This window comes from Saccopteryx leptura, chromosome 1 (assembly GCF_036850995.1).
Source record: "Saccopteryx leptura isolate mSacLep1 chromosome 1, mSacLep1_pri_phased_curated, whole genome shotgun sequence".
In the NCBI taxonomy this organism is placed as follows: Eukaryota; Metazoa; Chordata; class Mammalia; order Chiroptera; family Emballonuridae; genus Saccopteryx; species Saccopteryx leptura.
Window position 1 is genome coordinate 314,420,874 of NC_089503.1, and position 25,228 is coordinate 314,446,101.

The 25,228-nt window shown below is 49.7% G+C and overlaps 1 protein-coding gene across 1 annotated transcript in view; it reads right to left on the reverse strand.

Annotated features, from left to right (window-relative positions):
• Nucleotides 1-347: 347 nt before the first annotated feature.
• The window catches only part of A4GALT (alpha 1,4-galactosyltransferase (P1PK blood group)), a 30,082-nt gene continuing 5,201 nt past the window's right edge, over nt 348-25,228 (reverse strand). The window contains exons 2-3 of the mRNA XM_066358580.1: nt 4,159-4,298; nt 348-2,389 (exon numbers count right to left, since the gene is read on the reverse strand). Coding sequence (XP_066214677.1) covers nt 1,282-2,343 — 1,062 coding nt within the window. The 5' untranslated portion in view covers nt 2,344-2,389; nt 4,159-4,298 and the 3' untranslated portion in view covers nt 348-1,281. The remainder of the gene's footprint in view (nt 2,390-4,158; nt 4,299-25,228) is intronic.

The following is a 25,228-nucleotide window of genomic DNA, read 5'->3' on the forward strand; positions in this document are numbered from 1 at the left end:
CCACTAAGGCAGTAATCACCCTGAGCATAAGTGATTTCAAATAAAATCATTGGGTTTATAATCTTCATATAACATTAGGGTGGTTAACTCTTTTGTGGATCAACATGATATTTCTGGCAGACTGTCAAGGGTCCATGGACCAGGGTTGAAAAATACTGATATAAATTATTTGTATTAAGGTAAAATCTGCTTATTTAAAAAAAAAAAAATTAGGTAAAATATAATGTGGTTGGAGAAATAACTGACATATAATCCACTATATGCATAAAAAAACACTCCTTGCTCTTAAATACCTCTACAGCCAGGGAGCTCACAACCTTACGAGACTACGCAAGTCCATCTGCAGGCAGAATCCAGAGGCCTCTAAATACCTCTCCCTCAGCTGGCAGAGCAACACACCAAGCCTGAGTTCCTGCAGCACCCCAGTCCCACAGGGAGACCTGCTGGACCACTCAGCTCTGAGGCAGCTTCTCACCAACCAGCTGGGGCCTCGCCCTTCTGAGAGCAAACTGTCCTCTGGCCTAGTCCTTCTATCTAGGCAGATTGAATGACCCCAATTAAGTCACCTCCAACCCCAGGGCTCCCCCATCTGCTGAATGAAACTGGAAAAAGAAGGCTGTGTGAGTGTTTTATTATCCACAAAGCACTAGATGAGAGTGAATCACTTTTGTTATATTTATTTTCCTGTGTTTATTACCAGCAGGGTGGGAGTATTTTCTTTAAAACCCTTGCCCCTAGAGTGGGCAGCTGTCACCCTTGCAACGTCTGTGGAAAAAAGGATGGGGCAGCAGGCAGGGCCTCTCCCAAAATGCCCCCCCCACACACACACAGGCCAGCTCTGCCAGCCTCAGCCTCTGAAAAACACCAAAACCAGGAAAGAGCAAAGCCCTACCCTGCAGCCTCACGGAGGCCTCCTCTGCCCTCATCTGGGGGCCCACTTCCTTTCCACTTTCCTTGGGCTTCTCTGAGGCTGCTCTGATCATGGCACCTTGGCTCCACATGGCCTGGCCTCCCCGTGATGCCAAGAAGATGTTCTGATTTTCACAGTTCCCACATCCTGAGCAGACCCAGGATGCTCCCAGCTCACTCCAGCCAATTCTGGCCGGAGGTTCTTCCCTACCACTTGTCACCTCTACCCTGAGACAGAACACTGGCCGAGGGAGTGTCCCACCAGCCTGACTCTGGCTTGAAGAGAGTCCTCCAACAAGTCCTCTTGGGCTACTACCTCCCCATCTCGCCTCCCCAGGAAGGGCAGCTAGAGGCTCTGCTTCAACCGGCCCCTCACAAGTACATCTTCATGGCCTCGTGCGTCGAGGGGCAGTAGCGGGCATGCAGCTGGGCCAGCAGCACCTTGGAAGTGGCCTTGAGATGCGTGCCCTGGCTCTTCTTGTTCCACACGTGGACGGCATAGGTGGCATTGAGCAGCCGGGGCAGCTCCTCGGGGCTGATATCCTCAAAGTACTTCTTCCAGTTCTGCCAGGGGATGGGGTAGAAGGCCTCTGAGGGGAGGGTGGTGACACCCCGGCAGGTGCGGCTCTCGCTCAGACTGTGGATGGAGCACCACTTCTTGAAGACCCGCGTGAGCAGCTGCGGGCCCTGGTGGCCCCAGATCCAGCCATTGTAGTGGGCCACGAAGTCACGCATGCACAGCGCCATGAACTCGTGGTGCCGCTCGAAGGCCAGAAAGGCGCCATTGAGGACATAGCGGGACTGGGTGCCCAGCGTGTTGGTCAGGTTCCTCAGGTTCTTGAGGACGATGAAGTCTGTGTCCAGGTAGATGCCACCGAACTTCCACAGGAGCGCCAGCCTGGAGGCGTCGGAGAGCACAGGCAGCAGGTAGGGCTCCCAGCGCTGCTGCGAGGCCCTGTACCAGGCCGCCAGGGGCGTGTCCCGGAACAGTTCCTCCAGGTCCAGTCGGAGCACCTGGACGTTGGGGAAGCAGCCCAGGAGCGAGAGGCCCAGGTGCCGGGGCAGCGAGGCATTGCCGCCAGGCAACCCTTTCATCAGGACCATCACCCGGGACTCCGGGTGGGCCCTTGCGGCTGACTCCACTGAGCACATGAACAGGAAGTTAGGGTTGGTCCGGTCTGAAGTCTCCAGGAAGAAGATGTTGCCCGGAGGTGGGGTGCTGGAGGGCAAGGTGGGGGGTACCATGTGCGAGCAGGAGACATGGACAGGCAGGTTAGGCAATTGTCCTTGGCTCCTTGGTTCCCCTACAACGTGCCAGTAGATCATGACAGAGACCAAAAACATGAACTTGAAGCTGATGATGAACAGGGTACAGCCCCGCTGGCTTGGGGCACCCCGGTGCAGCCACAGCAGGCAGTCCGGGGACCTGGACATGGTCTCCTCAGACAACACCAGGGGCTTCCAGCAGGAACTGGCTGGTCTGCAAGAGATGAGCACCATGTTCAGGAAGGCTACTGGCACCCCACAACGCTTCCTACAAACAGCAGCCACAGCCAACGCCAGCGCGGCTTCCAGGGCCCACGCCAGCCCACTGCTCAGAGCCCAGCTCCTTCCTCACCTGGAAGATGGGAGCAGACTGTGGACTGGGGTCTGGGCAAGTCCCTTTCATGTTCTGTGACATACCTGTGAGCTCCCCAAGGACCAAGCTAGTGCCATCTATAATCTGTGGCCATTAGGGTCGGAGGGCAGGGCCTGGCGCTTGCAGGGGTTGTCAGAAATGCACACAGGCCTCCCCTGCCTGGCCATGCCTGGCCCGCTCGGCACACCACGCTGGCAACCTGGGATGTAAGGCCCAGGCCATGTACCCCTCAGCTCCACAAACCGGCCTAGAGCTGGTCCAGAAGGGCAGATTGCCAAGCAATCTCTGGGATTCTCAGCAGGAGCCCTGGGGCTCTGGCAGGCCTGGCGATGGCCCGTCAGCTCGCTCGCAACTCTAGGCAGGTGGGAATGCCAGTTCCTTGGGTCAGACAGGCTGGGGTCTCTTGAGCCCCTGGTTTCCCCAGCCTCTGTCCTGGGCTGTACTTTTCCTAGACATAAGACTACCTGAAGCAGCTGGAAGACCTGGGGCAAGTCACTCAGCTCTCTGAGCCTCAATTTTCCTACCTACAAAACAGAAACGCTAGAACCTACTAAAGGGTTGTATGTATGTATGTATTCATTCATTCAATAAATATTAACTGTCTATCACACACCTGCCAGGCGATCTTCTCAGCATTTATTACGTATCAATTCATTAAACCCTTACGCTATCCTTTCGAGTGGCAATCAAAAGTCCTGGCTCCAGTGTCTGTGCTCTCACCACAGCACCATCCTGCCTGGGAGAGAGAGACATGATGTACAAACATGCCTGGCACTTGAGGGAGTGAATGCAGATTGGCCTGGACTTTCCTCATTGTTAACAGAATTCTGGCCACTATTCACTCCGTGCCTTCTAAGTGCACAGTGACAAATTCACACCCAGTCTGGACCTCAATAACCCCAGGGGGGCATTGTATCATTTCTACTTGAGAGTCCAGGAAACTTGGGCAGAAAGGGGTGGAAGGACCTGGCCAGTTGGCTCAGTGGTAGAACATTGGCCCTACGTGTGGAAGTCTCAGGTTCAATTTCCGGTCAGGGAACACAGGAGAAGCGCCCATCTGCTTCTCCACCCTTCCCCTTCTCCTTCCTCTCTGTCTCTCTCTTACCCTCCCACAGCCAAGTCTCCATTGGAGCAAAGTTGGCCCGGGCGCTGAGGCCATGGCTTCCGCCTCAGGCGCTAGAATGGCTCAGACTGCAGCGAAGCAACGCCCCAGATCCGAGCATCTCCCCTTGGTGGGCGTGCCAGGTGGATCCTGGTTGGGTGTATACAGGAGTCTGTCTGTCTGCCTCCCCCACCTTCCCAGCCCCGCCTCTCAACTTCCGAACTTCCACAGGAGCGCCAGCCTGGAGGCGTCACTCCTATTTTTTTTGTAAAAATACAAAAAAAAAAAAAAAGAAAAGAAAGATCATTAAAGAAAAGAAAAAGAAAGGGGGGGGGAGGGACTGGACACGGTCTGGGGGCCATGGAGAGCTGGGGTCAACCCCTCCCAGAACTGATGAGTCTCATGGCCAGAGAGTGGTGCCAGGAGCCTAGGACTTAAGCATTTGGGCCCAGCCCTCCCCCAGGGCCAAGGGCAGGGAACCACAACAATGTCAAGGGCCAGAACTGACCAGCTTGGGTGGCCCATGGCGGTGAGGTGGGGATCCAGGCAGTCTGGCAGGCCTGCAGACACACCCTGGGCTCAGCAGCTAACCTCCTCTGCCAAGACGACCACGGCCCTTCCACACGCTCTCCACACCTGCAAATCCATCTGCAAAAGATGGTGAGAGACAGAATGAGGTGGGCCACGGGTTCTCTGAGAGCTGGGCTCCTGTGTTCATTGAGGTGTCCCTCTCAACCCCACAGGCAGAAGAAGGAAAGAGGTGTAGCCCTACTTCACAGGCGTGCTGAGCCTGTGGGTAGGCCATTTGAAAAGAGACAAGGATGACATAGTAGATGATGGCTGAAATGGAGCAAAGATGCCAGCAGAGTCTGGAGAAGGTGGCTTCCAGGGAAGGTGACACTTGATGAGAAGGGTGTTGGTCATATGGACTTCCAGAAGTGCCACCAGAACCTGCATGCCTTCTGTTCCCAGTGCCTGGCTCAATGCCTAGCACACAGTAGTCACACAGAAAACCAGTCTCATTCATTTACTCACTCACTGACTCACTCACTAGGCAGCCAGAAAGACACTAGAAACACATGGCAGGCCAATCATTCCTTTGCTCAGGCCCTGAGTGATGCAAGAGGTCCCCCAGATCCTGCGTGTCCTCCAGCTTGACCTCATGCCCTACCCGTCTCCCCATCGTCTGCTCTGCACCAGCCACACATGGCCTCCTTGCTCTTTCTCAAACCCATCCCCCCTTGCAGCCATCTCAGGGCCTTCGCACCTGCTTTTCCTTCTGCTGGGAACACTGTTCCCATAGCTCATTCCCTCACCATCCTCTCGCCTTCACTCAGAAATCGTCTTCCTGTGGGGCTTTCCCTAGCCCCCCTAAAATTTCAACTCCCCCCTCACTTCATCGCCTCCTGCTTAGTCTGTTCTCCCTGGTACTTATTCTAACACATTGTACATTTTTATACTTGTTTGTGTTAATTATTTGTTTGGAACATAACCCCATTGGGACAGGTACATTTTTGTGTTTTATATGTTTTGTTCAGCATCTAGCATGGTGTCTTGTTCTTTACTTGCAGTCAATAAATACTGAGTAAGTGACTGTGTGTAGGTGAGGAGAAAGTAAGTGAGTGAATCAATGATTATCAGTGAGTGAATTAACAAGTCAGTGAGTTAGCAAATTGATGAATGACCAAATGAACCAGTGAGCACATGAGTGAGGAAACTGGGGGTCAGAGGTTGGGCGAGCTGCCTCGGAACCCCCCAACCAGGTCCTGGGTAGCATGTAAAAAGGCTTCTACCTCACCAGAGGGGAACAAGAACCTCATGTTCCCCTGCCCTGGTTTTCCCATGCAGGGAGGGAAGCTATTCTGGTCCTGAGGATTCTTAACCCAATGTGAACCATACTGAGGAGTGGACAGACAGACAGGTGAAGCGAGGCCCTGGCTGTTTGGGGGCCCTGTGGCACTGGGGTGATCAGGCTCTGCCATGGAGTGGGGCGGGGTCTGGGCCTCTTGAGCCATGCCTGCCACAGCAGAGGGTGCCAGATGCAAGCAGCACCGTATTTGGTGTCAGAGCCTAAGACCCAGGAATAGAAACCTTGCATGGGCCAAGTTGGCTACAGCCCAATACCCATGTGATCTCAGGCCCAAGGCACGCTCCTGGCCCCCTGGATGGGCACGCAGCTGGGACCCAAGTCCTGGCCCTTGTCAAACCAGCCTGGCACATCACTGCCACCGCTTCCTCCTACCTCACGGCCTCCCCCTTCCAGCCCTGCACCAGGGAGGTATTTCCAGTTAGCACGTTAACTGTGGTCGCAACCCTGCTCAAAGCCTTTCTGTGGCTCCCAGGGTCATAAACCACCAGGATCTCTCTCAGGCAGGAAGCGAGAGTGAGAAGTGACAGCTGGTGAGAGAGAGGCCATGGGCCCAAACAGAACAAAGCCCTGCTGGCCCGGCCCTCAGCATCAGCCCTGCTGGCCCCACCTCGGGAGCACCAGCATGAGGGTCCAGGTTCAGCGCTTGGAGAAGGCTCCCCTATGTGGTGCCTGTCACATCTTCATGGCCCACACCTCCCTCTGCCCCCTGCGTGGGCACTCCACCTCTGATCCTCTCTGGGCTCCCCTGTCCAGCTCAGCGCTGGCTGACTATGACCCAGACAGGGCAGAATATGGTGACAGTCAAACCTGGTCCATCCTAAACCACACTGCCAGGCTGGGTGCTGACCGAGTGGCTCCCAGAACGCCAGAGCCAGGCCCTGGCAGATACCAACGTTCACATGGGGACACACAGGCCCAGAGAAGAAAGCGGACTCAGCTAAGTAGCCAAGGCAGTTGGGGACGGAGTTTGCACAGGAACCTGGGTCTCCTGAGGCGGCAGCTCGGGGAGCCCTTCCTGTCCCTCTGCTGGAATGTCCCACACCCTAGAGGGCCGGGGGCAGAATTCTCAGAAGTCTCAACCCAGAAAACCATGGAAACAGGAAGGGAGCAGTCTCTGATTAGCTACCAATATGCGTTTACTGTGGCTGAAAGTCTGGGGATTGAAACAGACACCTGTCTTCTCACCATTCAGAAGGGCAGCAGCCTAAAGTCCACGTGGCAGTGGGGCCCCGCTTCCTCTCGGGCTCCTTGCCTCTTCCAGCTTCCGGTGGGTCTAGGCTCCTGAACTTGTGGCCACATCCCTCCAATCTCTGCCTCCATCTCCACATGGCCTCTCCTGTACATGGCCATGTCTTCCCTTCTGTAAGACACTTGTCACTGGATGTACGGTCCACCTGGGTAATCTAGGATCATCTCCTCATCTCTTATTTACCATCTGCACAGACCCTTTTCCCAAATGTGGTCACACTCACAGGGTTTGGGGGTCAGGACATGACACAAGGCCACTATTCATTCCACGACACCCCTTTCTGGTGCCTCAGAGCCACCTCGTGAAGAAGGAAGCTTTTTTCTCGAGTCTCAGGCAAGCACATCGAGGAGAGTGACTTTCTAGGGTCACACACATGGTCAAAATGGCATCATGATTACAACCTGGGGTCTGACCTCAGAGTCTGAGGTCGGCTGCCTCACCCACTGTACAGGGACATCTCAGATAGCTCACCTTCAAGCGTCCCCTCTGCAGAGAGGCTTTGGTCACTGGCATGAGAGGCCTCTTTCTACCCCTACTACTCTTGGTCATATTACCAGGAGTTCCTTTTAGGACCCCAGTAACAGGCCTGTCCCAGGAAGTGGGCTGCAAGGTGGAGAGCCACGTGCAAAGACGGGGGAGTGTCCGGGTCCCCGTGAGGGTGAGGGACACAGGACTCGACAGAGGAGACAGTGGGGCTGTGAGGCCTCCACAGAAGCCCTGGAGCCAGCATGCCCTTAAGAGATGTTTGTTTCAAAGAAGCGTGAGGGCCAAAACCCACAGTGACCCACACTGGGCACTGGCTGTTCCCAGGGTGGGGGGCCTCTCTCCAGCTAAGGACAGTAACCCCTACTTCTCCCCTACCCTAAGGAAGGTGCTCCCCCATGCCAGGGAAACAAACACCTCACCCCCAAATGGCAAAAGTGTCTCTGACAGGAGAAGAAACCAGGATTGTGTCCTGAGAAGTCTGGGGTTGAGGATGCAGTGTGGGGCAGAGGAGAGAGTGGAGGCCACTGTGTTCCTCTGCTCAGTGAGAAACCATCTGACTGAATCAGGAGGCCCGTGTGTCGCGTCAGTTCAGCCTGACCACCACTGAGGGGCCCAGGTGTTATTCTGGCCAATCCCAACCCTGCTTCCCTGTTTTACGCTCAGAAGGCAAGTGAGCTGTCCAAGGGGCCACAGCTGGTGGCACTGGGGCTGGTGTGTGCTTCCAGGTCTACCCAATCTTGTACCTGACTTGCTGTGTGACCTCAGGCAAGTCACTTTCCTTTTCTGGGCCTCAGGTTCCTTCTGCACAATGGAGGAGAGAGCAGGACTAACCCCATGTTCTAACCATGGGGACCCAGGGCATAGGCTGATCCAACTTCCTGAAAAGTTAACATCTGAGCAGACACTCGAGGCTAGAAGAAGCCTGAGGTACCTGGGGAAGAAGGCTGCCAGGCCAAGAAGTGGCATGGAGTATCGGATTCAAACCCAGGTCCTCCTGACAGCTTTTCAATCTGCCACTAGTTGGCTCAGTGACCCTGGACCTGGACCTGGACCTGCACTGGACGTCTTCATCTGTGAAACTGAGAGGAATTGGTCTTCTGGTCTTAAAACTTGGATGCGCCTGACCAGGCAGTGGCGCAGTGATAGAGTGTCAAACTGGGATGCCGAGGACCCAGGTTTGAGACCCTGAGGTGCCAGCTTGAACGTGGGCTCATCTGGTTTGAGCAAAAGCTCACCAACTTGGACCCAAGGTCGCTGGCTCGAGCAAGGGGTTACTCAGTCTGCTGAAGGCCCGCAGTCAAGGCACATATGAGAGAGCAATCAATGAACAACTATGTGTCGCAATGCGCAATGAAAAACTAATGATTGATGCTTCTCATCTCTCCATTCCTGTCTGTCTGTCCCTGTCTGTCCCTCTCTCTGTTTCTGTTAAAAAAAACAAAACAAAAAAACCCCAAACAAACTCTGATGTTCCTTTGTGGAAAAAATCAACATCTTCAAGCAACCAAGCACTATTTGAAGGGTCTGCTGTACCCCCACCCCCCAATCTTTCAGGGCATAAATGAATATATTGTTTCTATTGCTGGGTAGCTCTGTTGGTGAGAGCATTGTCCCAATACACTAATGTTGCAGGTTCGATCCCTGGTCAGGGCACATACAAGTCAGAAACCGAGCAGACAGTGCCCTGCCCTTCGGGGGATATTACAAATAGAAAAATTAGGGAGGTGGAGACTTCTTTTCCTAATGCGAATAAGGCAGAATCTTTCCTCCTACTGATGTCATACAGAGCAGCACGGTTAAGAAAAAAGAAACCACAAGCTACAGTTTTAGGGAAACTAGGGATAAGAAAAATCCATAAACCCTATATCACATGGAAGTGGAGCCAGAAGCACTCGAGGCCCCGCAGATACAACCGCGAGGTGGGAAGAGCGGAGTGGCGTGCAGAGGGCACAGCAGCAGCAGTGGAAGGGCTGCGTGAATAGGCGCTCACAGCGGGAGGCAGGCTGCCTCGTAAACCAGGTTGGGTTCTGAGAGGCAGAAGGGGAGTGGACCCAGAGAAGGCAGCATTTTAAAGAAACAATCCATTCCCATAAAAACAGAAGAGGGAGCCTTTCAGTAGAGAAACCTAGAGAATTATCCTGGCCTTTGTCCCAGTTTCCACCGAAACTTTCTACAGATGGCTGGTCCAGGAAAATTCAACCAATTCAAATATAGAAAAAAAAAAATTTTTTTTAAGGAATAAACATAGCATCCATCCAAAGATGCTACAAGAATAAAAAAGAAAAGTAACACTAATGCTCACTTACGCATAAAGAAAGTTCACTATGCCCTGGCCAGGTTGCTTAGTGGATAGAGTGTCGTCCCATTGCACCAAGGTCTGGGTTTGACCCCAGGTCAGTGCACCTACGAGAAGCAACCAATGAATGCACAACCAAGTGGAACAATGAGTTGATGCTTCTCTCACTCTCTTTCCCTTCCCCTCTCTCAAATCAGTGGAAAAAAAAAAAAGAAAACGCACTATACAGATAATGGCACACAACAAATAAAAATTCTAATCCATAATCACAGCATAAATTAAGAAAAAAAAAACACTTGAAAAAGTAATTCCAACTTGAAGGAAGAGCTAAGGTGCAGAAATATAAGAACCAGATAGACAAGGTGATGGCAAGACACACAACGTGTGAGAACTGAGAGACCTCAGGAAAGAACTAAAAGAAAAAGGCAAAACCATTTCAGAAGGGAAGACCAAACTAGAAGAAATATAAGTAGGAAATAATAGAGGTTAAAGTGAGAAGAGTGAACTAAACCGCCTGACCAGGTGGTGGCACAGTGGATAGAGCATCAGACTGGGACATGAAGGACCCTGGTTCAAAACACCAAGGCTGCTGGCTTGAGTGCGGGTTCTTCCAGCTTGAGCACAGGCTCGCCAGCTTGAGCGTAGGGTCGCTTGCTTGAGCGTGGGATCATAGACATGATCCCAGGATCACAGACATGACCCTGTGGTCACTAGCTTGAGCAAGGGGTCACTCACTCTGCTGTAGCCCTCTGGTCAAGGCACATATGAGAAAGCAATCAATGAACAACTAAGGAGCTGCAAAGAAGAACTAATGCTTCTCATCTCTCTCCATTCCTGTCTGTCTGTCCCTATCTGTCCCTCTCTCTCTCTCTCTCTCTCTCTCTCTCTGTCACACACAAAAAAAAAGAAAAGAAAAGAAAGAAAAAGAAAAGTGAACAAAACCAATCAGAAATAGGGGACCAAAGAATCCAAGAAGACAGAAAACATATAGAGCAGATGTGTAGGGGAAACTCCACCACGGTATAATCAGAGTTTCTAAAGAAGAAAACCCATTTATATGAAACCCCAAATAGCCACAGTAATTTTGAAAATGAAGAACAAAGATGGAGGAATAACATTACCTGATATCAAATTATGCTACAAGGCCACAGTAATCAAAACAACACAGTAAAAAAAAAAAAAAGAAGAAAATCCAAACAATTCAGCAGGATAAATATTTAAAATGGTAATTCAGGAAAACTTTCCTGGAATGGGGAAAACTTGACTTCATGAAGTGAAAAGATGCACCGTGCATTAGAGAACAAGGACTCAGAATGCTAAATCCCAAGATGTATTCTAGTAAAATGACTGGACTTTGGAGATACAAAAATAAAACTTTGGATGACTACACAAAAAGAACAAACCATCTAAGAAGTAGGAAATCAGGCTGGTGGCAGCAATATTCAATGACAGAAGATAGTGAGGCCCTGGCCAGTTGGCTCAACAATAGAGTATCAGCCTGGAGTGTGGAAGTCCCAGGTTCGATTTCCGGTCAGGGCACACAGGAGAAGCGCCCATCTGTTTCTGCACCCTCCTCTCTTCCTCCCCCCATCCCTCTCCATAGCCATGGCTTGAATGGTTCAAGCAAGTTGACCCCAGGCGCTGAGGATGGCTCCATGGCCTCACCTCAGGAGCTAAAATAGCTTGGCTGCTGAGCAATAAAGCAATGCCCCAGATGGGCAGAGCATCGCCAGATAGGGGGCTTGCCAGGTGGATCCCAGTCGGATCCTGGTCGGGGCACATGCAGGAAGGAGTCTGTCTCTCTGCCTCCCTGCTTCACTTAAAAAAAAAAAAAAGGTTGAACAACACCTACATAGGACCAAGGAAACTATGAGCCATCAAAGAAACTATGAGTCAAAGTCATTGCCAAGCTGTCCTTTAAATATAAAGGTCACATGCTAAGAGCTCTAAAGTATAAGGACCCAGGCAGTACTGTTCCCGTGAGGAGACTGAGGCATCAGCTTCAACCAACCAAATGGTTGAAGAACTACAGTAAGAGTACTGGATATATTGTATTTAACTATAGATTAAAAAAACAAAAAAAGGTGGGAATAAGGATGACAGAATGAAATGTTATGTTATGTTATATAGTCAGACAATATACAAGTAACAATATGTTGTTAAGGAAGGAGGGAAAGAGGAAAGAGGGTGGACAGTGAAATAAGGTTAATGGTTGCTTCATCTTTAATTGCTAAAAGTTTAAGCATATTTAAAGTACACAGGTGTCCCATAAGAAAAAAATACTACCCTATTTTGTTGATTTTAATAAGAGAAATTGTTATGTAGCTGCATCATTATGTTATATACCACTAAAAATAAAAAATGCTGCCTGATAGAGCGTCGGACTGGGATACAGAGGACCCAGGTTCGAGATCCCGAGGTCGCCAGCTTGAGCGCAGGCTCATCTGGTTTGAGCAAAGCTCACCAGCTTGGACCCAAGGTCGCTGGCTTGAGCAAGGGGTCACTCGGTCTGCTGAAGGCCCACAGTAAAGGCACATATGAGAAAGCAATCAACGAACAACTAAGGTGTCACAACGAAAAACTGATTGATGCTTCTCATCTCTCTCCGTTCCTGTCTGTCTGTCCCTATCTATCCCTCTCTCTGTCTCTGTAAAAAAAAAAAAAAAAAAGAATTGTTGCCCTGGCTGGTTAGTTCAATGGATAGAGCCCAGTGTATGGATGTCCCTGGTTCCATCCCCAGTCAGGGCACACCTGAGAAGCAAGCGAACCATCTGCTTTTCTCTCCCTCTTTCTCCCCCATTCTCTCTCTTCCCCTCCCGCAGCCAGTGGCTCCTGGGCACTGAGGATAGCTTGGTTGATTCAAGTGACGAGGTTGCCAAATGGATCCTGGCCGGATGGATGCAGGAGTCTGTCTCTCTATCTACCCCCCTCACTTAAAAAAAGATAAAAATAGCCTGGCCAGGCGGTGGCAGAGTGGATAGGGCATCAGACTGGGATGCCGAGGACCCAGGTTCGAGACCCTGAGGTCACCAGCTTGAGCGCGGGCTCATCTGGTTTGAGCAAAAGCTCACCAGCTTGGACCCAAGGTCGCTGACTCTAGCAAGGGGTTATTTGGTCTGCTGAAGGCCCGTGGTCAAGGCACATATGATGAAGCAATCAATGAACAACTAAGGTGTCACAACGAAAAACTGATGATTAGCCTGACCTGTGGTGGCGCAGTGGATAAAGCGTCAACCTGGAAACGCTGAGGTTGCCGGTTCTAAACCCTGGGCTTACCTGGTCAAGGCACATATGGGAGTTGATGCTTCCTGCTCCTCCCCCCCTTCTCTCTCTCTCTCTCTCTATATATATATATATATATATATATCTCTATCTCTCCTCTCTATAATGAATAAATAAAAATCTTAAAAAAAAATAGTCACTTAAAAAGAAAAAAAAAGAAAAAGAAAAACTGATGATTGATGCTTCTCATCTCTGTCCATTCCTGTCTGTCTGTCCCTGTATCCCTCTTTTTGACTCTCTCTCTGTCCCTGTAAAAAAAAAAAAAAAAAAAAAGCCTGACCAGGTGGTGGCACAATGAAAAGAGCATCAGAATGGGACACAGAAGACCCAGGCTTCAAACCCTGAGGTTGCTGGCTTGAGCATGGGTTCACCAGTTTGAGGGCAGTCACTGGCTTGAGCATAGGATCATAGACATGACCCAACGGCCACTGGCTTGAGCAAGGGGTCACCTGCTCTGCGGTAGCCCCCTGGTCAAGGCACATATAAGAAGCAATCAATCGCCTGATCAGTGGTGGCGCAGTAGATAAAGCATCGACCTGGAATGCTGAAGTCGCTGGTTCGAAACCCTGGGCTTGCCTGGTCAAGGCACATATGGGAGTTGATGTTGTTCCTCCCATCTTCTCTCTCCTCTCTAAAATGAATAAATAAAGTCTTTTTTTTTTTGCATTTTTCTGAAGCTGGAAACAGGGAGAGACAGTCAGACAGACTCCCGCATGCGCCCAACCGGGATCCACCCGGCACGCCCACCATGGGGCGACGCTCTGCCCACCAGGGGGCGATGCTCTGCCCATCCTGGGCGTCGCCATGTTGCGACCAGAGCCACTCTAGCGCCTGAGGCAGAGGCTACAGAGCCATCCCCAGCGCCCAGGCCATCTTTGCTCCAACGGAGCCTTGGCTGTGGGAGGGGAAGAGAGAGACAGAGAGGAAAGCGCGGCGGAGGGGTGGAGAAGCAAATGGGCGCTTCTCCTGTGTGCCCTGGCCGGGAATCGAACCCGGGTCTAAATAAAGTCTTTATAAAAAAAAGCAGTCAATGAACAACTGAGGTGCCAACAATGAAGAACTGATGCTTCTCATCTCTCTCCTGTCTGTCCCTATCTTTCTCTCTCTGTCTGTCTCTTTCACCAAAAATAAATAAATAAATGAATAAATAAAGTGTTCAATAGCAAAATATGAGAAAACTTCAAAAAAATTTTAAAGTATAACAGATTTGAAAACCTGTAAAATACCCTCCTGACCAATATCACTTATGAATATTGTAAAAATTCTAAATAAAACACCAGCAAATGGAATTCAGCAGCCCATTAAAAGAATATGCCTGACCTGTGGTGGCGCAGTGGATAAAGCGTCGACCTGGAAATGCTGAGGTCGCCGGTTCGAAACCCTGGGCTCGCCTGGTCAAGGCACATATGGGAGTTGACGCTTCCAGCTCCTCCCTCTTCTCTCTCTCTGTCTCTCCTCTCTCTCTCTCTCTCTCTCTCTCTCTCTCTCTCTCTGTCTCTCCTCTCTAAAATGAATAAATAAAAAATAAATAAAAAAAGAATATATATATCCTTATTAATATATTATATATATATATACCTAGTATATTAATATCAAACTAAGTGAGGTTTGCTCCCATAATGCAAGGATGGCTCAACATAAATAAATCTTTAATATTCATATTCACAGATCTAAGGAGAAAAATCACACAGTCGTGCCCCCAGAGATGCCAACACTCTTTCTGGATAAATTAGGGAATCAATGGACACCTCTTTAACTAAATGATCTATATCATCACCGAAACCAGGAGCTAGCTTCACACTTAGGGAGTGTGAGTACTTGACTTCACACGTAGGGCACTCCTCTGAAGGCGGGAGAGAAAATGACGACAACCATCAGCGTCACTAGTACTGAAGGTATTTGTCAAAGCACAAGAGAAAGAAATCAGAGGCATAAAAAAAAAAAAGGAATAGAAATCATTAAAACTACTGGTATTTTCATAAAATACTACTGTATAACTGGACAAGTCAAGAGAAACTACTAAAAAATCCTTGCTGAGGTCACCGGTTCGAAACCCTGGGCTTGCCTGGTCAAGGCACATATAGGAGTTGATGCTTCCAGCTCCTCCCCCCTTCTCTCTCTCTCTGTCTCTCCTCTCTAAAATGAATTAAAAAATAAAAATAAAAAAATTTTAAATTAAAAAAAAACCTTAAATAATAAAAGAATACTGGAATGTGGTCAAGAGCACACACACACACACACACACACACACACACACACACACACACACTTTAAATATAAACAACAAGCAAATAGAAGCAGAAGAGATGAAAGAGAAGACCCAATTGATAACCACCACCACCACCACAATACTTAGGATTCAACTTAATGAAAAGTATTCAAGGTCCATGTGAGCAAACATTGTAAGTCCCTGAAGAACACAAAATAAACTTGAACAAATGGAAAGACAAACCATGTTATTGAACAGAAGACAATTTCATAAAGATGTCGACTTTCTCTAAGCCAATTTTTAAGTTGTATGTGATTCTGGAATTTGACATATTGGTTCTTTTTTCTTCTTCTTTTTCCAAGTGAGAGGAGGGGAAATAGAGAGACAGACTCCCACATGCGCCCCAACCAGGATCCACCCAGCAACTCCCGTCTGGGGCCGATCCTCTGCCCATCTGGGGCCATACTCACCATTGAGCTATATTTTAGCACCTGAGGTGGAGGCTCCACAGAGCCATCCTCAGCACTGAGGGCCAATGAGCTCAAACCAATCAAGCCATGGCTGCGGAAGGGAAGAGAGAGAGAGAAAGAGAAAGGAGGAAGGGGTGGAGAAGCAGATGGTCGCTTCTCCTTGTACCCTGACCGGAATCGAACCCAGGGCATCCACATGCCAGGCCAACGCTCTACCACTGAGCCACCTGGGTTGGGCCTTGAATAATGATTCTAAAGTTCACATAGAAAAAATAAGCAAGAGCCCTGGCCGGTTGGCTCAGTGGTAGAGCGTCGGCCTAGCGTGCGGAGGACCCGGGTTCGATTCCCGGCCAGGGCACACAGGAGAAGCGCCCATTTGCTTCTCCACCCCTCCGCCGCGCTTTCCTCTCTGTCTCTCTCTTCCCCTCCCGCAGCCAAGGCTCCATTGGAGCAAAGATGGCCCGGGCGCTGGGGATGGCTCCTTGGCCTCTGCCCCAGGCGCTAGAGTGGCTCTGGTCGCAATATGGCGACGCCCAGGATGGGCAGAGCATCGCCCCCTGGTGGGCAGAGCGCCGCCCCATGGTGGGCGTGCCGGGTGGATCCCGGTCGGGCGCATGCGGGAGTCTGTCTGACTGTCTCTCCCTGTTTCCAGCTTCAGAAAAATGAAAAAAAAAAAAAAGAAAAAATAAGCAAGAACTCCAGGAAGACTCTGAGAAGGAGAAAATAAAAGAAGAAGAACTGGTCTTTTAGATTGTAAAACATCCCTATACAGTTTCAATAATTAAAACAACAGTCATATTAACAGCCCATCAGGGCAGCAAAACAAAAGGAATCACAGAAATTATGGCACCTGCACAGCTGACAACGGCAGCATCCACAGTCAGTAAAGCATATGGATTTTTAAAATTTTTTTAAATTTTTACAGGGACAGAGAGAGAGAGTCAGAGAGAGGGATAGATAGGGACAGACAGACAGGAACAGAGAGAGATGAGAAGCATCAACCATCAGTTTTTTGTTGTGACACCTTAGTTGTTCATTGATTGCTTTCTCATATGTGCCTTGACTGCGGGCTTTCAGCAGACTGAGTAACCCCTTGCTCGAGCCAGCGACCTTGGGTCCAAGCCGGTGAGCTTTTTTTTGCTCAAGCCAGATGAGCCTGCGCTCAAGCTGGCGACCTAGGGGTCTCAAACCTGGGTCTTTCCGCATCCCAGTTCGATGCTCTATCCACTGCGCCACTGCCTGGTCAGGCCATACGGATTTTTTTGTGTAAACAGTTGTGGGCAACTGCAGTCGCTTCTAGAGGGAACAAGAACAGGCCGAGTTCCTACCCCAGCATGTGCCCCAGGATAAACTTCCAACGTAAAATAATAAACACCCATAAAAGTTTACAACATACCATGGGTGAATTCCTTTATAACCTGAGAGTCAGCAAAGGTTTCTGAGTTATGTATGAAATCCAGAAGACATAAAAATAAACCATGAATAAACTTGACTCCTTGGAAAAAAAAAATCAACAAAACTTCTCCACGCCCTCCCCCCCCCGCCAAAATACCAGCAAGAGAATCAAAACTACATATGCAGAGAGTGACCCTTAAACATGTAAGCCAGACAGAGGGTCTTTTTGTAAGGAAAATGCAAATGGAACAGTCAGATAGCATCTCTCACCTGTCTGTTTGGCAAAAAGCCAGCACTGACACATTCTTCCGGCAAGGCAGTGAAGGACTGGGCCTCACACATTGCTGGCAGGCACACCATGTGACCATGGGCAAGAGGACCATATCTATCAGAGTTGCATACACATTTACTTTCATCCAATCCCCTGGTGACCTTATCCTAAGGAGATATGACATTTGTTTGCAATTGCAAATGATTAGAAACCACCCTCAAGGTCTTTCCTGAAGGGACTGACTAAATACACAAGACACACTGATACCACGGGGAAACAGTGTCAGCTGGCAGGGACCAAGGCCGCTTTTACTCATTCTCGGGTCCTACATAGCCAGCACAGGCCCTGGCACATACATAGTTTGTTGAACGAATGAGTACGTGATCCCTAAACTGACCCAAAAGCTGGGATCCAATGTGGTAACTGACCCAGAAAAGTGCCATTTGCAAACTGTAAACCATGGGTGACATAGATCACAACTGTTAAAAACTGTCATTGGTTTGTCCTGCCTCACCATTGGAGGGTACAAGGTGAAGCCACGTGCCTTTGACTCTTCATAAGGAAGGACCTGAGTATTTGCCAGTCCCGAGAGAGGAAAGGTGACCTTCCCAACACTGCTTGGTTAGTAACTGTGGGAGGCAGGACATGCACCCACGTATGTCTGCCCCCAAGTCTCAGACCCTCCTTCCTCCGCTGAGGCCATTCCCTCTCCCATGGTCACTCCCACTCTGCACTGGAGGCTGAACTGAGGTCAAGCTGCCCAGGGTGGGCTTCTCAGGTCAGAATGAAGGCTGAGTTCAGGTTGCAGTATGTCCCATACATTTGATCTCTGGACCCATCCGGCCCTGTTGTACTGACAGAGTGGCGAGTGTGGACCAGCTTTCTGTACTGGGCACTTGCTGTGCCCAGAGATTGCCCAGAGATCACAGAAACGCACGTAGTTGGGAAAACTCTTGATCAGATAAAATCATGCTTGGCAAATGAAATGCCCATGGAAGAGGCATCTAGAAATTCTGGCCTGAATTATGAGTTGAGTTCACTCTTTTTTTTTTTTTTTTTTTTTAAAGAGACTGAGAGAGAGTCAGAAGGATAGACAGGGACAGACAGGAATGGAGACAGTTGAGAAGCATCAATCATTAGTTTTTTGTTGCGCTTTACGACTTCTTAGTTGTTCATTGATTGCTTTCTCATATGTGCCTTGACCATGGGCCTTCAGCAGACTGAGTAACCCCTTGCTGGAGCCAGCGACTCTGGGTCCAAGCTGGTGAGCTTTTTGCTCAAGCCAGATGAGCCTGCGCTCAAGCTGGCAACCTCAGGGTCTCGAACCTGGGTCCTTCCACATCCCAGTCCAACCCTCTATCCACTGCGTCACCGCCTGGTCAGGCTGAGTTCACTCTTTTTTTTTTTTTGTATTTTTCTGAAGCTGGAAACGGGGAGAGACAGTCAGACAGACTCCCACATGCGCCCGACCGGGATCCACCCAGCACGCCCACCAGGGGCGAAGCTCTGCCCACCAGGGGGCGATGCTCTGCCCCCCTCCGGGGCGTCGCTCTGCCGTGACCAGAGCCACTCTAGCGCCTGGAGCAGAGGCCAAGGAGCCATCCCCAGTGCCCGGGCCATCTTTGCTCCAATGGAGCCTTGGCTGCGGGAGGGGAAGAGAGAGACAGAGAAGAAGGAAGGGGGGGTGGAGAAGCAAATGGGCGCTTCTCCTATGTGCCCTGGCCGGGAATCGAACCCGGGTCCCCCGCATGCCAGGCCGACGCTCTACTGCTGAGCCAACCGACCAGGGCCTGAGTTCACTCTTAATTGGAAGACCCCATGCTATCTCATTTTCCCTTTTTCTACTGTATTAAAAATAAAAAAATAATCAGCAGCAGAAGAGAGTGCCACCCCACTTCCCACGCCCAAGTACACAGACACAGCGCTGCCAATATGGGTGTTCTTATTTTTAACGGTGTTGCTAACAGGACATTGCCTGTGCAATGGTCCTGGTTTCTGTCTTCCACACACTTGCTCTGTGACCTTGGAGTATAACCCTTCTCCCCAGTTCTGAGCCTCAATTTCTTCATCTGTAACATAAAAAGCTTGGAAAGGACAATGTCTAAGGACGCTCCTAGAAAGACCTTCCTAATCTGGTCTCTCTGGCATGGGTTCTGTCCATTCCATCAGAAGCAGCATCACTGACCTCTTGGGACAGGGTATCTCAGGGTCCCTTGCCCCTTGGTGCCAGGCCAACAGCACAGGCAAGTAATGAGGCCAGAGGGATATAACTCATGGATAAGAGAGCTCTTGCTCAACCTGATACAAAACATCACCTTGGAAAGAAACTGGTCAAATCCTTGGTGTCACTCCCAGCATCCTGATCATTCGAGCAACAAATGCTTGAGCACCTACTATGTGTCTGAGGTCTGGAAATAAAAAACAGTGAACAGTCTTTGGCTTCATTCAAGGAGCTGACATTGTGGAAGAAAATTACCAAGTAAAGAAAGATCTCAGGTCCAACCAGACAGTAGAGTAGTGTACAGAGCTTTAGCCTGGGATGCTGAGGACCCAGGTTTGAAATCCCAAGGTCACTGGCTTGAACACGGGCTCACCAGCTTGAGCATGGGGTCGCTGGCTTGGCTGGAGGTCCCTGATTAAGGCACATATGAGAGAGCAACCAATGAACAACTAAGGTGCTACAACTATGAATTGATGCTTCTCATCTCTCTCCCTTCCTGTCTGTCTCTTTCTTTTTAAAAAAAAAAGAAAAAGAAAAAAGAAAAGAAAGAAAGAAATGTCTCAGGTAGTGAAATGTGCTACAGAGAAAACACAGTATGGAAACTGGGCTGGGAGGACACGTGTGTGTGTGTGTGTGTGTGTGTGTGTGTGTGTGTGTGTGTGTGTGTGTGTAGGGGTATTATGTTATACAGAACCATGATGGGCTTCTGGGAGAAAGTGTCCAGGGAAGGAAAGCAGTAAGTGCAGCAAGGCCCCGGGGCCGTTTGCTTGAGGTGCTGATAGAACAGCAAGGTAAGCAAGGCAGGGGAGAGGGATACCAGGAGAGGAGGTCAGAGAGATAATAAAGAGGCTGGACCAAGGTAGGGCTTGAGGGCCACTGGAAGGACTTGTTTCTCTGACTGGAAGGGGGTGCGCTGGGAGATTTTGAGGAGGAAAGGGCTAGAGTGTGACTTGTCTTACAGAGATCTTTCATATCTGGCTGGTTTTTGAGACTAAACCACAGGGTACATGTAACAACAGGAAAGCAGTTATGAGGCCACTGTGACAATCTAGAGGGAAGGGAAGTGTAGGGCAAGAAGCAGGGGGATTTCTGTGCAAATAGATCCCCCACACACATCTGTATGAATACACTCCCCCCATATCTCTGTCTCTCCGGTCAGCTCACAGCCAGAGCACAGCTCCAGTCTCTCTGTCTTGGGACCCACCACCCCAGCCTCCTCCCTGGCTTCTGGGCTCAGCCCTCGAGAGCCCCACACTCCGTAACACTAAGGCCCCTGACTGCCCTCACCCACAAACTTCTTAACCATAGTACAGAGGAAGAGCTTACCATTTGTCAAGAACAAACCACAATCTTGCTAACCCTACCTTATTCTGTCTTCATATCTACCCCTATGGCACCATTTTACAACATGAAAGTGCAGAGAGAAAAGGGACCTTCCCAATGTTGTGTGGCCAGTCACTGTGGGAGGTAGGATTTGCATCCAGGTGTGTCTGCCCCCAAGTCTCAGACCCTCCTTCTCTGTGTCTCTCCTGGCCTACATGAGCAGAACAGCCACCTCCAGGAAGCTGCCTGGATTTCAGCACAGCTGCCAAACAGTAGGAGCTTGTGGCAGTGCTCCCCCAAACTCTGGGCATCACCCATAGCCTGGGCCACACGGGCAGACCCTCGGAGCCCCTGGGGTGAGTCCTGGTGGACATGACCAGGGTGAACTTAGCCTTGGAGTGAACTGGGAGCAGAGGAAAATGGATGCTGAGCCAGATGCTGCCTGCCCAGCCTGAGATTGTAAATGACATTGAATTAGGGAGGGCCTGGCACACAACAGACACATCACACATGAGCAGTGACTGAGTGATGGGGGCAATGAGGGAATGGGAAACTCAACTCTCCTCTGTGCCTCAAAGCCACCAGGTTCCAGGAATTCTAAGCTTCTGCAATATGCAATTCCCTCTTCCCAAAATGTCCCTTCCATTCTCCCCTGCCCAGCAACCTCCTTACCATAATAGGTAGGAAGAGTTGCCATTTGCCAAGAATCCACTAAAATGCTATGACGGTTTTATTCCTGGCTGTGAGGGTACTGGGTGATTTTTGTTCTGTCTTTTACCTTGGATTGTTGTCTATGTATCTGCACAACGTAAACACAGCAACATTTAGCAAATGGTAGGACCACAGCTGGTTGGGCTGCCAAAACCCTGACCCTGCTGTGACACCTCCCTGCTTTGCTCTTTATCTTGAAGACAGTGTGGTGCCACTGAAGGCTGGAGGGAGGGGCATGTGACAGCCAGTCTTCCTATGGCCTTTCTTGTGATATATTCTCTCTGCTCCTCTTCCCACTCCTCCATCCACATGAAGACGTGTTTACACAGAGCCGCGTACAGGAGCCACAAAAAAGGGAGACCCTGTGACAGGTGATGTTCCACATCTTGTTTTATTTTTCATTTAAGCATATTCTGGGCCCTGTGTTCTACAACTAGATGGTGGAGTTTCTCAAACTTGTCAAACGGTAATAGGCACAACGTGTCCCAGCCCTTACCTTGCCTGCTTCCTGTCTGGCTGTTGGAAACACGCTTTCCGTGCAACGGCTGCTACAGACAGTGCGGTGGGGAGCCGCCCAGCAGGCACCACGGTTTTTGAAGTCCTTCATTATTTTTACAGGAGCGTGCCCCAGAAATGAGCCTCTTGAGTCAAAGGAAATGGAACTTAGGTGTAGAGGCAGGTCACTAACTTGTCTCCAGAAAGGTCTTAAAAAGCCCACGTTCATACCATTGTTGGGTGCGCCTTCCCATCCTCGCATCACGGGAGGTGGCAGGCGGGCCAGTGAGTGTTTATGGAAAGCTTCCCAACAGGTGGGGCTCCGGGATCTATCTCCTCAGGGCTCATGAGGTACAGCTGCTGGTCAAAGTGGTTATTTATTTAGTGAGTGGAGAGGAGACAGAGAGGCAGACTCCCACACGAGATCCACCCAGCCAGCCCCCTACCAGGGAATGCTCTGCTGATCTGTGGCCACTGCTTTGTTGTTCGGCAACTAAGCTATTTTTAGTGCCTAAAGCAGGCCATAGAGCCATTCTCAATGCCAGGAACCAACTTGATCAAACCAATTGTACCATGGCTGCAGGAGGGAAAGAAAGAGAGAGAAAGAGAGAGAGAGATGAAGGGGAGAGGTGGAGAAGCAGACAGTCGCTTCTCCTATGTGCCCTGATCAGGAATTGAACCTGGGACTTCCACATGCCAGGCTGACACTCTACTGCTGAGCCAAATAGCCAGGCCCTCAAAGTTTTCATGCAATAACTTGCTTAACTGTCCCAAGAGTTTTGAGGGAACCAAGGTACAGCTGGAATTCAAATACCCTTTGCCAGGTAAAAAGAGTTTGACTATGGCCCCACCTAGTTCACCTGGCACTGTGCTGGAGTTAAGGGCCCCAATCTTACCGTGACAAAGAGGTGCCTGAGTCTGAGCCTCAGTTCCCTCATCTATAAAATGGGAATAACAATACAGGCAGGCTGAGAGGGTTATATAAGGTCAGGTATCTGGCACCTACTGTGGGTTCAGTTGATGGAAACCTGTCCTCAAGTCAAGGGTTGCCTTGGAGACTGTGTGTGTGTGGGGGGGGGCAAATGAAGCCAAGAGACAACTGAAGGGTTGGGGGACCTCTGGGCCAATAATTTCTGCTCTTTCAGTTGAAGCCTGTTCACAGAATGGGAAGACTACTTCTCCTGTTTCACTCTACTGTGCCTGTCCACATAGCTTCCCATTCACCAACCCAGACTTAGAACATGTGTGACATCCAGAAGGCTGTGTGCTTCTGTGGGGGTCAGCTACTGGTGACCAAGAGCCCGGGCACTGGGGAGGGTGTGTGGTCACCGGCCAGGAAAGGAAGGGGCTTGCCTACTCCTGTGGTCAATTCTGCGTCTGCTGGAAGCTCCTAGATCCATTAGGGTCTATCAAGAAAGAAGACAAACAGAGGCAAATGGGAGAGGAAGGGACAGACTCACCAAGTTCAAGACAGAGTGAGATGGGTGCTGCTTCCCACTGTCCATTAGACATGGAAGCCCCGAGGATTCTAACGGGAATAAGGGAACACAGTTGGTACCCAGTAGAGCCAACGTTGAACCTAGCCCTGCCACTCATCAGCTGACAGACCCTGAACAAGGCACGTCCCCTCCCTCAGGGAATTTGTCAAAGGGTAATAAGACCCACTGCTTCCCAGGGAAACAAGAAGGACTCAGGGGACTAGGTCAGTAAACAGCACAGGGAGCTGGGGAACCTCAGGTCTAGAACCCCCTTTCTTTACAGATGCTTTTCTGCCCACCTCTCTAGGAAGATCAAAGCCAATTCAAAAGGTACCCTCCCTGCCTGACTAGGTGGTGGCGCAGTGGATAGAGCATTGGACTGGGATGCCGAGGACCCAGGTTCAAGACCCCGAGGTCACCAGCTTGAGCGTGGGCTCACCAGCTTGGACCCAAGGTCGCTGGCTCGAGCAAGGGGTTACTCGGTCTGCTGAAGGCCCATGGTCAAGGCACATATGAGAAAGCAATCAATGAACAACTAAGGTGTCACAATGAAAAACTAATGATTGATGCTTCTCATCTCTCTCCGTTCCTGTCTGTCTGTCCCTATCTATCCCTCTCTCTGAGTCTCTGCAAAAAAAAAAAAAAAAAAAAAGTACCCTCCCTGATCCTCCCTCTCACTTCCTGTTCTCACCAGCTCAGGTCCCTATAGACCAGGACAGGACTTCTCCCACCTCCTCCATCCTTTGGGACCTCATTTATCTACCTGCCCCTTCTTAGCCGATCCCTCTATCTGGCTCTTTCCCATCAGCTCATAAATGTCTCCCTTATCAAAAAGCAAACACACAGATCAAGTAAAATAAAAATTAAAAATATGCTTCTTAAGCACACCAGCAGCACCAAAAATAAAAGCTAAACCAAAACCTGGGAGGAGATGTTGGCTTTAAAGAGACAAGTACCTCACTGATGAGCTCAAACAAGTGAATAAAAAGCACACAGAGATCCAGGTCGTTCGTCATCTTGGACTCTGTAATTTCATTTCTAGGAAATAACAAGAAACATACCCTCCCAGCCCAGGAAGCATGTATAGCCCGTCTAGAGAGCCAGCTGGCTCTTGACACAGCATTCTAAAGCAGGGGCCGGGAACCTATGGCTCACGAGCCAGGTGTGGCTCTTTTGATGGCTGCATCTGGCTCGCAGATAAATCTTTAATAAGAAAAATAATAATGTTAAAAATATAAAACATTCTCATGTATTACAATCCATTCATTTCCTACCGCTCATGTTCATAGTTACGCAACACCAAATTTTTATTGGATAATGCATAACATACACAGGTCGTTGTATGGCTCTCACGGAATTACATTTTAAAATATGTGGCGTTCATGGCTCTCTCAGCCAAAAAGGTTCTCGATCCCTGTTCTAGAGGTTCACATTCACCAACTATGCGCAAGAAACATCCAGAAACACATAAATGCATGCATAAGTTTAATGTAGCATAATCTAAAAGTGCCAAATATAAAAAATTGTTCATGTTAAATGAGATCCATTAAATTGAATACAATGTAATATGTAAGAGTTGAAATATATAAAACAGCCTGACCAGGTGGTGGTGCAGTGGATAGGGCAGGCATGGGCAACATACCGCCCGTGGGCTGGATCCAGCCCGCGTAATGAGTTTATGTGGCCCACGATTTAATTTTTTTTTATTATTCATTTTAGAGAGGAGAGAGAGAGAGAGAAGGGGGGAGGAGCTGGAAGCATCAACTCCCATATGTGCCTTGACCAGGCAAACTCAGGGCTTCGAACCAGCGACCTCAGCATT